The sequence below is a fragment of the Protopterus annectens genome, chromosome 5.part0 (genome assembly GCF_019279795.1).
Source record: "Protopterus annectens isolate FY-2018-M chromosome 5.part0, PAN1.0, whole genome shotgun sequence".
Lineage (NCBI taxonomy): Eukaryota > Metazoa > Chordata > Ceratodontiformes > Protopteridae > Protopterus > Protopterus annectens.
In genome coordinates, this window is record NC_056735.1 from 1,811,446,892 (window position 1) to 1,811,461,936 (window position 15,045).

Genomic DNA, 15,045 nt, shown 5'->3' on the forward strand with positions numbered 1-15,045 from the left:
AGATCTGTGTTGGTACCTCAAGAGCATTGTGCCTCATTGACAGATTTTCATTAAACAATCGCAAGAACTCACTGGTGGGGCACCAGCAGAGTACTAAGGGAAAAGTTGCAGGAAAAAATATTTGCATCCATAACCGCCAACGATAGCAACTTCTGAGTGGCAGTGCACGATGGTGTGCTTTTTGCAAACATGGAGCTTATGTAGCAAACTGATTTAAACAAATTAACCAATGAAAAAGCTCAAACTGAGCTCTGTTCCAGTAACCTTCAGTCAGATGAGTACTAGCTGCACACTCTAGCCAAAAAGGTGCAGGGGAACCCCCTCCAACAAAAGATAGCCTGGTTTAGTGCTCAAGTTATCCAAACAGAACTAGATTCAGCAGGTCTGAATCTAGTCTATGCTACAGCAAACAAAGTGCAACAAAATTGGTAAAAACAGCTCAAATAAACAGTGATACAGTGAAAATACAGTTCAAAAGTACAAAATGCAGTGAAAAATTGATGCGAAAAAATGAAGCTAAAACAAAGGCAATAGCTGTAAATTATGTAACGACACAAATTGATTCAGCAATATCCATGTTTATGGGGACATGATAAAATGTAATACTTAGGAGTATGGATTAAAAAGGATTCTGTTATGGCAGTTAAGGATATGTGGGAAGAGACTAAGCAAAAGATAATACAAAAACTGAGAAATTGGAGGCTCTGTTTTATGGATTTGGATAACAAGGTACAAGCAGTTAAAAGTTTAGTCATTTAGTTTTATACAGAGATCAGGCATATTTTTATTGACCAGAAGTTGTGGATAGTTAATAAAGAGCCAAAGTATTTTATCTGGGAGGGGAAAATGGCAATAGTCAAATGGGATAAGGTGATATTTCAAATAGAACAAGGCGGCCTGGGATTACCCGATTGGGAAGGAGTATTTCAGAGCTACACAGTTAAGGCTCCTATACACAGCAGAAGCAGAAACCTATAATTCAAAGTGGAAAGGGATGATGATGAAATGGGGAGAAAGGTCAAAAAACAAAGAATGGGATTTTGGATGCAGATTCTTAAGGAGAATAACAATAACCATACAGAATATTATATTCATAAAGTAGCAGAAAGTATTCCAAGAACTAAGTCAACACATGAAAAGTGAAAGGAGATTCTGCCAATAGAGATGACTGCATTTAGGAATACAGACAGTATACAAGAGGGGGCTGGAATTTGTTGGAGAAAACCGGTAAAAGAACCAATGTATTGGGAGGTAATAGAATGGGAAGAGGAAAATAATTTATTTGGACTGCAAGATAGAGATTGCTTTCCCTATCAAGGAGTGATCCCCATCAGAGTATAGGCAAAGAGAAATAAATCAGGGATCCTAAGCAAAAGAACAGCACTGGTAGAGCTTTTAGTAGAATCTAGAACAGAAACTGCTGTTAAAAAAGGAATAATTCATAGAACATACATTTCGCATGATAGCTAAAAGAATAAGTCAGAGGATGTTAGGATTGGGAAGAGAGAATGGATAAGCAATTCACAAAAAAAAAAACAGTGGGAGATGTATGTATGTCTCTCAAATATGCAACAAAGTCTAGAAGATGTAAGATTTTTGATTGGAAGTGTTTACACAGGTATTTCTATACCCCAAGTACACTGGTAGACAGAAAATGTTGGAGGTGTGATGGGGAAGAAAGAGGTGTAACTGGGAACATATTTTTGGGAAGTGTATTGAGATGGCAGACTTTATAGATTCCCTGCAGACTGCTGTGTCTAAGATACTTGGTGAGCAATTTGGTGTTAAGGAAATGACTTTTTGAGCTGTAATAACTGGGGACGAACATTCTGTAGTACCCTGCTGTCCCTAAGAATGTCCTCACCTGCTTTTTCTGGAAAATGTCCACAAGCGGCAGGTAGAAGCCAACAAGTAACCAGGTTTTATTCCACAACAAAAAGACAATAAAAGTTAGGGCTTTCATCCTGCTTCAGTGAGCAGGACTTCTTCAGTCCTTGAGTCTAAATAAAACCTGGTAACTTGTTGGATTCCACCTGCCACTTGTAGACTTTTTTCCAGTTTTTGCAGTTTTTTCTTCACCAGTTTCTCACCTGCTTTTTGGTAACAGGTGTAGACCTTGCCTGAATGGCTTCCACTTTGGCACGTTCCGGCCTGATCTTACCACTACCCTCTCTGTCCCAGGTAGGAGACCTCTGCCATACCCACCTGACATTGGCTTGGTTTAATGGTCAACTTTGCCCTCTGTAGTCTGCTCAGCATCCCCCTGAAATGCTGAAGGTGCTCTTGGGAGGAATGGCTGTAGATGGCAATAGCATCTAGGTAAGCAAGGGCAAACCCTCCTGCTAGGATATGATCTACCAGCTTCTAGAAAGTTGTTGGGACATTTTTCATCGCAAAGGGCATCTTTGTGAACTCATACAACCAAAAGGATTCACAAAGGCTGACCTCTCTCTAGCACTGGGAGTCAAGGGCACCTGCCAGTAACTCTTGGTAAGATCAGTGGTGGTAAGATACTTAGCCCCACCCAGCTGCTCTAGGGTGTCATCCAATTTAGGCATGGGGTACGCATCTGACTCTGTGTGACTATTTAATTTCCTGTAGTCCACACAGAACCTGGTGCTGCCATCCTTCTTTGGCACCAGCACCACCGGGGAGGCCCAAGGAATGTTGGACTCTTGAATTACCCGTGGTTCCAAAATTTCCTGTATCTCCTCCCTCAGAGTCTGTCTGACTCTCTCTCAGGCACCCTATAAGGGGCTTGCCTAATAGGCCTTTGGGGTCCTGTATCCACCTGGTGTTGTACCAGGTGGGTGCACCCTGATTTCCCAGTGAACATGCCCCCAAACTCCTGGAGCACTGGTCGGATGTCTCGAACCTGGGTAGGAGATAGCTGCTGGGACATTGCTACCCTTTAACTGAGGTGTCAGTCCAAGTCTCACTGAGGAGATCAGTCAGCAGATCTCCCTCAGACTCCTCCTGCAGTCCACTGCATATACTCAGCATAAGGGTCTCCCTGTCATGGTAAGGTTCCATTATGTTAACATGGTACAATTTGTGCTCCTGCCTCTTGCCTAACAGTTCCACCATGTAGTTAACATCACTGACCTTCCTTACCACATTGTAGGGTCCCTACCAGGCTGTTTACAGCTTGTGCCTGACAGGAATGAGAACCATCACCTGCTGCCCTTCAGCTTACTCTCTAGCTTGAGCATTCCTGTCATACCAGACCTTTTTCTGCTGTTGGGCTTCTGCTAGGTTCTCCTGGGCCAAGCCCATGAGTTCCCTGAGCCTTGTCTTGACATTTAGGATATATGCCACAACAGACTCCTTCTGAGATTCAGACTCGCCTTCCCACTCATCATGAATTAAATCTAGAGGCCCCCTCACCCTATGTCCATACAGCAACTCAAAGGTTGAAAAGCCTGTGGATTCCTGGGGAACCTCTGTAGGCAAACAGATGGGGCAAATATTTGTCCCATAGGTTCATAGGTTGGTACTAGGCTATCAGCCCTAGGACCTATACAAGCCTAGCCATAACAATTCCCTGGCTATTTCTTCCCACACTATTTACTTTCCTGGACCCCTGTCTAGCAGGGCAACTGACATGATCCCCGGGGTGAATTTTCTTTCTCCCATCCAATCATCAGGGTTCCTTTTGAAGAGGGCCAGAGAGGCACTCTGCTTGACATGTATGGGCAATCTGTTCCAGAGTCTGGGGAGTCTCTGGGTCAGGAAACTATCCCTCCAGCATGTTTTGTTTATTGTGATGACAAGGTTTAGATCCCTGGAGCGTGTGGCTCTGAGTGATTGGGATTTCTTTAAGTGTAGCATGTCCAACAGCTCTGGGTTTGACATGGCCTTGTATGTTAAGCAGAGATCGCCTCTGAGTAGACGATATGCGACAGAGTATAGCTGGAGTTTTTTAAAGCGGGCATCTGCTTTAGGCCTGTGATTCTTTTAGTGAGGTATTTCTGCAGCCTTTCCAGTTGTTGCAGATGTCTTGAGAGGTTACCAAGTGGGGCGTTGTATTCTATAATGGGTCTAATGAGGGATGAGTACAGTGGGACAATGACCTCCTTTTTTCTGGATGAAAAGCCCTTAGTGATGAGGTGTGCCACATAGAAGGATTTCCTGACTGTTGTGGCGATGTGGTTATCGAAGGTGAGACCACTGTCCACCTGTGTCCCTAAGTCTCTTATCACACTTTCTGTGTTTAGTGTACTGCCACCTATATGGTAATTCATGGATACATGTTTTTTCCCAAAGGGGATAACTATACATTTCTTGGCATTGAGCTTGAGCCCATGGCTCTGGCACCAGGCATCTGTGTCTGTAAGGCCCTTTTGTAGAGTATCCACATCATTTGGGGATTCAATAATGGCTCCCAGTTTGCAGTCATCTGCGAACTTTGTTAGCCAGAATCCCTTAGTGTTGGCCTGTACTTCAGAGAAGTAAATGCCAAACAAGAGCGGTCCCAAGACTGAACCCTGAGGTACTCCACTTGTCACTTGTTTGGAGCTGGATTTGGAGTTGGCCACTTTTACAGTGTGGGTTCTTTCAGTAAGCCAGTTAGCAACCCATTGGGTGATGTAGGGATTAATGCCCAGTTTAGTAAGTTTATCTATGATTCCAGAGTGGGGGATGGTGTCAAAGGCCTTGGCAAGGTCTAGATAGGCTGTGTGGACCACCTTACCCTTGTCCATGGCTCTGGAGACTGATTCGAAGAAGTCAGTCAGGTTCAGGAGACAAGATCGGCCCTTCACGATCCCAAACTGGGTGGGGTCCAGTGTTTGAAGGTTGCCAATGTCTTTGTTTATAAGTTCCATGATAATACGCTCCATGGCCTTGCAGATAAGGCTTGTCAGACTGATTGTGGAGTGGGATAACTGTAGCTGTGCGCCACTCAGTGGGCATGAATCCTGAGGTGAGGCTATGATTAAACAAGACACTTAGGTGAGGTGCCAGTTCATTTTGTAGTTCATGTAGTGCACAGCCCAGGATGTCATCTGGTCCCATGGATGCTGTATTCTTAGCTTTGGAGAGTGCGTTTTTTACCTGTGTGGCCATTATTACCGGAATTTGGCACTCTTCCGGTATTGAGATGGGCCATTTAGGGGGTGAGAGGGGGTGAGTTGGCACTGAATTGATCTGCCAGGATATTGGCAATATCCTTGGGATCAGTATATTTAATGCCATTCTGTTTTAGCTCAGAGCAGATCTGAGCATTGCCATTTAGATTCTTGACATAGTTATAGAATGTCTTGTGGTTGTCTTTGGAATCTTTGGCAATTTTATTTTCCTAACTAGCCTTGGAGGATTTTATGAGAGATCTCAGTTTCTTACTGAGGCTTGTAAGGGAGTTTTTTGCATCCTGGGATTTTCCTCTTTTCTGCAACAGTTTCTTCCTTTTATTGTAAAGTTTGTTTATGTCAGGGGACCGCCAGAATGGCTTCCTTTTTTTGGATGAGAGCACCTTGTTTCTATTTGGGATGGCACGATTCATGCATGAGTGAATGTGCTCGTACAGTGCCTTAGTGTAGGATTCAGCAGTTGAACTTTCAGTTCCCGTCTGCATGGGTGTCATGAAGTTTGTCACTTCTGACTTGAGTAGTATGAAGTTAGCTTTGGAGAAGTTTTTTATGGAGGTTTCCTTACTGGGGAGTGGGGGTGGGATCTGGATGTTTAGGGTGATTAGCTTATGGTCAGACCTGACTAACTCCCTCTTAAACTGGTCTGCAAATGTCCGTAGCATGGACTTGAGTGTAGAGTTTAACTTCTCAACAGGACCATTAGTCTGAGGATGGTAGGGGGTGGTCTGTAGGTGGTTCACCCCACAGTACTTCCATAGACAAGCCAGCAGGTCTGACATGAAATTGGCACCTCTGTCAGTCAGTATTTCTTTTGGGAAACCTACCCTGCTGAAAATCTCTAATAACAAAGCATTTGCCACCTTTTCCACCTCAGTGGAGGACAAAGCCACTGCCACAGGGTATCTTGTAGCATAATATACTACCACTAGGATATACTTTTTCCCAGTGGAACTTGGGGTACTCAGAGGCCCCACAATATCCATAACTACCCTCTGAAATGGCTCCTCAGTTACAGACAAAGGCATCAAAGGAGCTCTCACCTTGTCTCCTGCCTTGCCTACCTTTTGACACTGCTCACAGGTCCTGCAGTACTGTTACATCTCTGGAAATTCCAGGCCAATAGAAGTTCTGCATAATACATCTCTTTGTACGTTTTATGCCCATATGACCTGCAAAGGGAATTTCATGGGCTATGGCTAGAAGTGCCAGAAGGTAGGCTCTAGGTACTACCAACTGCTGTATTCTCTCACCTTCTAGCCCTCCCTCAGGGGCACACACTCTATACAGTAACCCTTTATCCCAGTATACAGATTCCCCCTTCCCTTGAGAATCAGGTGCCTCACCAGCTACCTGCCTCTGGCCTTGTAATGTAGGGTCTGAGAGCTGAGCCTGTCTAAACTCTTTGTAACCCTTCCTAGCTCCCCTTCCACAGGACATCTGGCATCCTCTGACAGCGGTGCCTCACTGTCAGCCTGGGTACTACTACTCACCTCTACCTTTGCAATCACTCTGTCCAAGGGACCATCAGTACCCACAAGCAGCTGTGGCTCACCTCAAGTCTCACTGTTACAGAGTAGCTCCCTCCCTGAAGTAACCACCTCATCAGTCTTGGCTGCAAGTATGCAGTTTGACTGGGTATACTCCAGGCTACCAGACCCACGTGCTTGTCTCCAAGCCTGACTGCGTGTAACTGCATGAGCACATGGTACTGCATTATCAAAATCATTCCCTATCAGGACATCTGCAGGGATATCCTCAAACACACCTACTTGCTGGCTTCCTTTTCCACCCTTCCAGTCAAGGTGAACCCTATCCAAAGGTATTTGGAGTGGAGTCCCTCCTAACGCTCTGACTGGAGTAGTCTGCTCAGGCAAGTAGTGCTCCTCTGTAACCATTACAGGCTTCACAATGGTTATGGCAGTGGCTGTCTCTGTCTTAGCAATGGCCTCCTTGCCATTCACTATGATAGGATGTAACCTCTGGTGGTAGTTTGGTACCCTGGTTGTCTCAAGACAACCTACAGTTGGCATTTTGTCCTTCCCACTTACTGGCTCCCTCACATTTTGTTCCCCACCTTGCCTATGTAGACATCTATATGCCACATGGCCCCACTGGTTGCATTCAGAACATTTAACTCTAGGTCCTGGATGTGTACCTGGACTAATGGCTTCCCCTGCTCTTGGCAGATTCTGTTGGGGCAGTCTGGACTGCCCACCATGGATTCCCTTAGACACATGAGCAGCACTGGGTGTCCCTTTCCTGTGCATTGATACCCTGCTTGCTAGGTATGTGTCTCCCTTCTTCCCCAACTCATCTGAAGTAGCACATTGTCTATCAGCTAGCCAGATCCTCATGTCCTCAGGCAGAGTGCTGAAGGCTTGTTCCCTCACCAAAATGTCTGCCAGCCCTTCAAACGTGGTGACCTGATATCCACCTATGAAAATAAGTGCTTAGTTCAGCAACATATTCACACACACTTTCATCTGCATTGCGTCTATGCTCACAAAACTTTTTCCTATAAGCTTCAGGTGTTAGCTTAAAAAATTCTAGCAAATAATTGTTAACAGCAGTATAATCAAAAAATTCACGATCAGATAATTTAGACAGCACAGTTTTAGATTTACCATGGAGTAAGGGGGTCAGGAACCATACCCAGAGCCTTTGATCAGCATCATACTTTTTGCATACCCTCTCAAACATATGAATGAAACTATCAAAATTATCCCCCTCTGTAAACTGCGGAAGAAATTTACTGACCTTTTATGCTTCTAGGGTCCGGTTACCCCCTTCCCCATTATCTCCATGTCTCTGGCAAAGAGTCAGCATCTCCTTTTCATGCTGCTTCTGCCTCTCCTCCTCCTCAGCTTCCAGGCGTAGCTGTTTCCTCATTCTCCTCAGCCTGTAGACATCTCAGTCTTTCTGCTGCCTCTGTTTCCAAAAGCCTTGCCTCCGACTCAAGTCTCTTTAGCTCCAGATGGATTTTTAAGTCATCTGCAGAAAGGTTGAGCTGTCCATTCTGTGAGTGTTGTACATCTCCACGGCCAGTCTGATCTTCCTCCTGCTTGCTATTCTCTGATGCAGCTGTGACCAAAGCTGCAATCATGTCTGCTTTAGTCAGGTTTCCATGCATCAGTCCTTTAGCCTGGCACATCTCAGCCAACTGGCTTCTTGTCAGCTTACAGTACTCCTCTGCTGACATGCTTGCATGCTGTCCCTGACTAAGTAAGCTAACAAAAGAAATAATACAATTGTGATCTGAACTCTGAATATTCACTGTGTGGCTGATTGAGTACAAAACCACCTCCAGTGATCACTGTACACAAGCTACAGGAATTCAGTGTCCACACCACTACAAGCCAATATATGATGTGGCTATCTCATCACAATCAAACAATTAATATTTGATGTGGATATCCCACCACTGCCAAACAGTTAATATGTGGTGTGGATATCCCACCACTACCATCCAATTAATATGTGACACCCACACACTGGCCCAGTAATCAAGGAGTCTCAATCCTCTCCACTAGCACCAGTGAGGGATGTGTACATTGGGGGGATAACAAGTACACACACAGAAAAGTACAATTTCCCTTAAGAGCACACAGAGATCACAATCAGTCTGGGGCTGGTTTCTCCCGATCCCCAGTAAGATTCCCCACTGGCACAGCTTTAGGGTCCATATCTCAGCCTAGTGATCAAGCTAAAACCTCCAGCACTTTCTCTGTCCAACCAGTACTTCGTGTCCCTGCCCAAGTAGCTGACACACACACACACACACACACACACACACACACGCAAATACTCTCTAAGATTTGATTTATATACAAACACGCAGATACTCCTGGGGAATGCTGGTGCAAGATCTCCAGCTGTGCCCCCTTTCTGCTCAGACTGTAAAGTAGTACCAGCTGCCACTGACCATTAATATCAGCTACTATAAGGTCATTCCCAAAGGGTAACCAATTTCACTGTGTAATATTTCTGTTATCCAAATAGTAAGTGTGACTGAGCAGCAAGACTATTGAAGTGGCTTGGACAATATCACCAAACACATGCAAGTACTCTCTAAGAGCTTAAATTATCTCTACACAAAACAGCCACAGTTGAAAGGTTTAAAAATATTTAATAATAAATAATAAAAACACAAGTAAATCTCATCAATTGAAAGTGCTAATCAAGAGCCCAGGAATCACAGGAACTTTAAAACAATAATGTAGGATAGTCTGACATAAATATAGAAAACAGCTAGACTAATCTGGCTAAATTCCTATCTAACTCTAAGAGAAACTATGTTCTGAATAACTTTACTTACAAGACAAAGTGCTGGTGAGTTGTTGTCAGCTTCAGACAAAATCCAAAATGCTCAATCTTTCTCTCTGAGAAAGTCTTAAATTGATGATACCCAGTACTGCTGAGTCATTTTGCATTGCATCATTTTGATCACTTCTCCTTTAGTTCCGAGGCTAACAGAAACTCAGAATTTGTTTCTTTGTAAGCTATGCTGCACCTAGCCAGGAAGCAACAGCAATACAAGACACCTTTACATGTAAAATCTAGCAGTTATCTCTGTCTTAATAACAATAGAAAGAATTTGCTAGCCCGGACTTCCTGTCTCCAAGCTTGAGATCAAACACAGTTGTAATTCTTTACTTAACAGCCTTCTTCCAGCAGGGTGCACTGTGGTTACATTTTTGAAGTTCAGCATATAACAAAGTTTTCTTACATTTAGTTTTTATTACATTTGTGAAACAAGCCTGTAGATTACATTAATATTTACAATGACAGAATTATCTACAAAATTCTATCTAGCTAGGCTGGCAGCCGTCACAGTGGTGATAGGAGGGGGTGGGGGGCAGACACAACCAGGACCTTAAGTTTAACTTGAATTCCTTTCAGTACAATCGACTGCTCTACATTTTTATGGGGCATACACTAACTTGACATATGGGACTTCAGCATAAGGACAGGTCTTAGCCTTCCATGGCAGGAAAGTTGGACTGCTGTGAAAGATTGGATGTTGACCACCAGCTTTGTGAAGAAGCCTAGATGTTAATGATTATTGCATCAACAATTATTCCATCAAATATCTGTTTTTGTGATAATTTCCTTCACTTCAGCTGTCTGTTATTCTTTTAGGCAGTTTGTTAAAAATGGGCATTGAGCATGTCTCCAAAATGTAACCGCAGGTTGACAGTTGCCCTAAGTGTAATGAACTACTGTTTCTTCTGGACGTTGCACATTTTGTACACTTTGTTCCACTTACTTAAGCATGAGCTATTTCAAATGCTATGTATAAGTTTCCACTTGCTTTGTTTTGCAGTGTTGAAAAGTAGTTTACATTTGACTTGCAAAAAGTTTGTTGTATATTAATGTGTGATACAATCACTAAACATTAAATGTTGTCTTGTTTTATTAGCTTCCGAGAATAAAAATTGTTTGACAGTAGAAACATCTTATTTAAAAGGGTATGGTGTATGGGACGTCATCTTTCCAGCAAATTCCAAAAAGAAGCATGGCTGCCTTGTACTTTTGTTATATCCAAAAAAGTTTGCCCAAGTGCTCAAGGAGTTGTCGTCTTTGGAGGTAGCAGAAAAACGTAAGTAGTGGTGCCAAGTAGGTTATTTTCTGATTCATTTCATTATGCTTTTGTGATAAAGTACTGTTTAATTCTTTACTTTGCTTATCCCCCCCTTTGCTGTATATGAGTACACCCCCCCATTAGCTACATTGGAGATTTTCACTGTTGTCTCTTCTGGTAGACACCATATTGACCACATTAGGACCACTTGGAGATGTTTTGCTTAGTTTGTTGCTGTCCAGAATTACATACAAAATTAACAGTGTTGTAAGAGATGGATTGCATTCTTACTCCTCATACGTTTATCATTGCTGGGCCTGCTTAAGACATTGCTGCCAGTGTGCTGTCTTGTATTGTATACTTTTATTTCCATCTTGATGCTGTAATCTCTGTTTGCCCCCAAAGTGAAAAATGTATTTTTTTTTCTCATATACACTTAATAAATAAAAAAAATCTTGTCAGTAGGTGTGTGTCTCAGCATAATAGTTTTCATCATTCATAACGTTTCGCTTTTGGAAATTGTGCATTATTGATGCAGAGACCATGAATGTGATGCCAGTACCTGATACTCAGCTGCTTCCCATTTCTTTTCCATCTGACTTATTATGCCTTGTGAGAAAACTATGTCTTAAGCTGTAGCTGCTTTTTTAACATTTTTAAACAACTTTTTCAGTTTTTTTATATTGTAGACATACAGTAATAGAAAACAAACCATAGCTAACATTTTTTTTTCTTTTTCATGCATTATACTTGTATGTTTTCTTTTAAGCACTTGTCATTCACACCAACATTATTTAATTTACTCAATTTCTGTGTTCCCTTAAACCTCACTCATTGTCCTGAACATTATTTTGCATTTATTGTTCCCACATATTCCACTTATTTTTATGTAGTGTGCTCCTTCCTTTTAGTAAAGATGCCACCTCCATGTTTGTCTCGTACAATAGTCATTGCTTCAGTTACAGTTAGTTTAGATTTTCATTTCCATTTTCTAGTACTTTTTTGTCAGCCAGTATCATTAAACTTGGCAAGACCTTATAATGTCTGAGCATTTCAAGCCTTGTATCCTAGCTCAAAAGAATTGTTTCCGTAGTTAGTACCACTTTATTACCGCAACATTTCTGACAATGTATTCTACATAGACTTTTTAAAATCTGCCAACTTGTTATACTCTCAAAAAGCATGTTCCCAGTTACCTTTTTCTGTTCCATCACACATACAGCATTTGCTTATTTGCATGAGCAAAAATTCTAAATGTTTAAGACTTTGTTGCATACTTGGGATTCATGCAGATGTCGTCTTATTGTTGTTTGCCTTTCTGTTCTTTCTTCTCAGTCTTTTTGACCTCTTCTGAATGATTCTTATACGTTATTCCGTACTTAATATACCCTACTTAATTGTCCTTTAACAACAGCTCCTATCTTAGACTTAGTTTAAAAACCCTACCACAGCTGGTCTTTCACTTAGCACTCCCCTATCCATTTCTCTTTGCCTACAGTGTGTTACCAATCCCTGGTAGGGAAGGCAGTCTCTAACCTGCAGTGCAAACTTCTGCTTGGTTTAATGTCTCTCTCTCTTACCTTTCACTGTCTACTTGTTTTCTCCCAGTATCTTATTCCCTTTGTTAGTTTTCTCCAATAAATTCCAGCCCCCTCTTGCCTATTTTTTGTGTCCCCACTTGGCAGTCATTACTATTGTTAAAATCCCCTTTCTTCATTCCCTTTAGTGTAGATTATAGAATAATTTCTGCTACTTTATGAATATAATATTCTGTGGGACTGTTATTACTCTCCTTAAGGACCTACAGTTCCTACTGTTTCCATAATTTGTGAACTCACCCCTGTGCCTTTTCATCATTATCCCTTTCTTCTTTAACCTTCTGCTTCTGTTATGTGTATGAGCTTTTAAGTACGACTAAAGTATCCCTTCAAATCAGATAATCATAAACCATTTATTCTTTGGGTAGAAGCAACTTATCTCACTTAAGTCTTGCACTCTACTCCAACCAAATACATTCTTTCAACTCTCTATTATTTATGGTCCATATCTTTTCTTCTAGTTGATAAAAATACACTTGACATGTATATAAAACTAAAGGGACTAGAAGCATTTTTATTGCTTGTATTATACTATCCATGTCCATAATTAAGGGCTTCCACAATATCAGTTTGTGTATTATCTTTTGTTTAATTTCTTCCCACCTGTCCTTAGCTACCATAATAGAATACCTTTTAATCCATATACCTAACTACTTTATTTTATGTTCCCATAAAGGTGGCTATTGCTGAAGTAATACTTTTTTGGGTACATAGTTTGCCATTATAGCCTTTGTTTTATCTTCATTTATTTTGTATCCTGAAAATACTTAAAACTACAAGGACCAGTAAACGTAATGGCAAGGAAAGCACCTTAGATTGGATTCTCATAAACAGTCACCACCAAACTTACAAAGTAGGAACCCTCCCCGAATATATAAGCGGAAGCGACCATTCACTGACCTTCATAATCAGATATAAGAGTGACATTCTTAACCCAATGGCCTACAGGGCAATAAGGACCAAAAAGAATTTTAACCCCAACAGCTTTCAAAAAGAACTTCTGGCATGTGATGGTCACCCCTGAAAAACCTACCTCTAGAGGAAGCAGTAAAATACTTTAATTCAAAATTCTTAGCTATTTTAGACTACCACGCCCCAACACGTACAAATTGAGCCAGGACTAAACCAGCCCCCAGGCTCTCAAAAACTACCAAACAAAAAATCCTCCTTAGAAATAAACTGTGGGCAAACTGGCATTCCACTAAAAACCCTGTATATCAATTAAAGTTTAGACAGCTTAGAAATGAAACAAAAAAAGCCATATTGTTAGACAAAAGGAATTTTTACTTTGAGCTACAGCGAACCCACCAAAATAAAACACAAAAATTCTGGTCAGGCATTAATAAACTCTTACACCCAGGTCATTTAGTCACACCCGTACCTTTAGGCTCTGATCACGACAATTCCAATCAAATAGCCAATACCTATAACACTTTTTTCACAGAGACCATTCAATGTCTTGCTAATCAGCTATCCCCTGATACATCATCATCAACCACCTCCATCGCTAATGCACCCTCATCATTTCACTTTCAACCTGTCCCTACATCCCTTGTCTGCAGCCTTTTACATAAACTTAAACCTACCATCCTCTCTGCAGACCTATTACCTGCAGAATACCTACAAAAAGCTGCAAAAGCCATAGCCTTCCCAATTTCCATCCGGATTAATAGAACTGTTACCGAAGGAACTATCCCATTACTCTGGAAAATTGCACACATTATCCCCTTGCATAAGGGTGGTAACCCAAACAAATTATCAAATTATAGACCTATAGCCATATTATCCCCACTGGTAAAGATCATGGAGAAACACATTCATAAGCAGCTGTTAAACCACCTAATAGAAAACAATTTACTAGCCAACTGTCAACATGGTTTTAGACCATTTCATAGCACCACCTCTGCTCTTTTATCTTTCACAGACTACTAATAAGAATTGCAACAATGACACTTTATCCTCAGCCCTTTTCATTGATCTTTCGAAAGCCTTCGATATGGTTAACCACCACTTACTCATTAATATTCTCAAAAACTTGTCTCTAGACACACAGGCTATTCAATGGTTCCAATCATACCTAGACAACAGGCAGTAGGCTGTCCTATGGGAGAACAACTTATCCTCCAACCTCCCAATTGTCCTTGGTGTCCCTCAAGGCTCCATGTTAGGCCCCTCCTATTCTCTGTTTTTATAAATGACCTATATTCTGTTATAAAACCATAAAGCACAATGGGGCTGGAACGCAGGAACAAAACCACCAAGATAATATAATCCCTCAGGCAGTTTATTTACGAATAAAATCACAAAAATACTTTCTTCAACAAAACCAAATGTGGTTTTGTTGAAGAAAGTATTTTTGTGATTTTATTAGTAAATAAACTGCCTGAGGGATTATATTATCTTGGTGGTTTTGTTCCTGCGTTCCAGCCCCATTGTGCTTTATGGTTTTTGGAGTCTGACTTTTGTATATTCTGTTATACCTCAAGCTACTTGTATCCAATACGCGGATGATTCCACGTTAATATGCTCTGCCCCACCTCACCATCTGTCCTACAGTCCATAACCCAAAATGTGTTTAACACTGCCGAAAAATGGCTTCTACATCAATGCCTCATTCTGAATCCCAAAAAAACAAAATGGTTACTATTTACTCCCACCCGTAGGGCCTCTCCACTTAATTTTACTGTCACATCTAGCAATGCACTATTATATCTCCTGATTGTACTACTAAACTTCTTGGGGTTCTAATTGACAACAACCTTAACTTTGATTCCCA

At 41.6% G+C, this 15,045-nt stretch overlaps 1 protein-coding gene across 3 annotated transcripts in view; it reads left to right on the plus strand.

Moving 5' to 3' along the window:
• Window positions 1-15,045, plus strand: part of SENP7 (SUMO specific peptidase 7) — a 2,310,641-nt gene that overhangs the window by 1,423,522 nt on the left and 872,074 nt on the right. For all 3 annotated transcript variants that reach the window (XM_044071599.1, XM_044071598.1, XM_044071600.1), the window contains exon 13: window positions 10,510-10,689. In XM_044071599.1, the coding sequence (XP_043927534.1) occupies window positions 10,510-10,689 (180 nt within the window). The remainder of the gene's footprint in view (window positions 1-10,509; window positions 10,690-15,045) is intronic.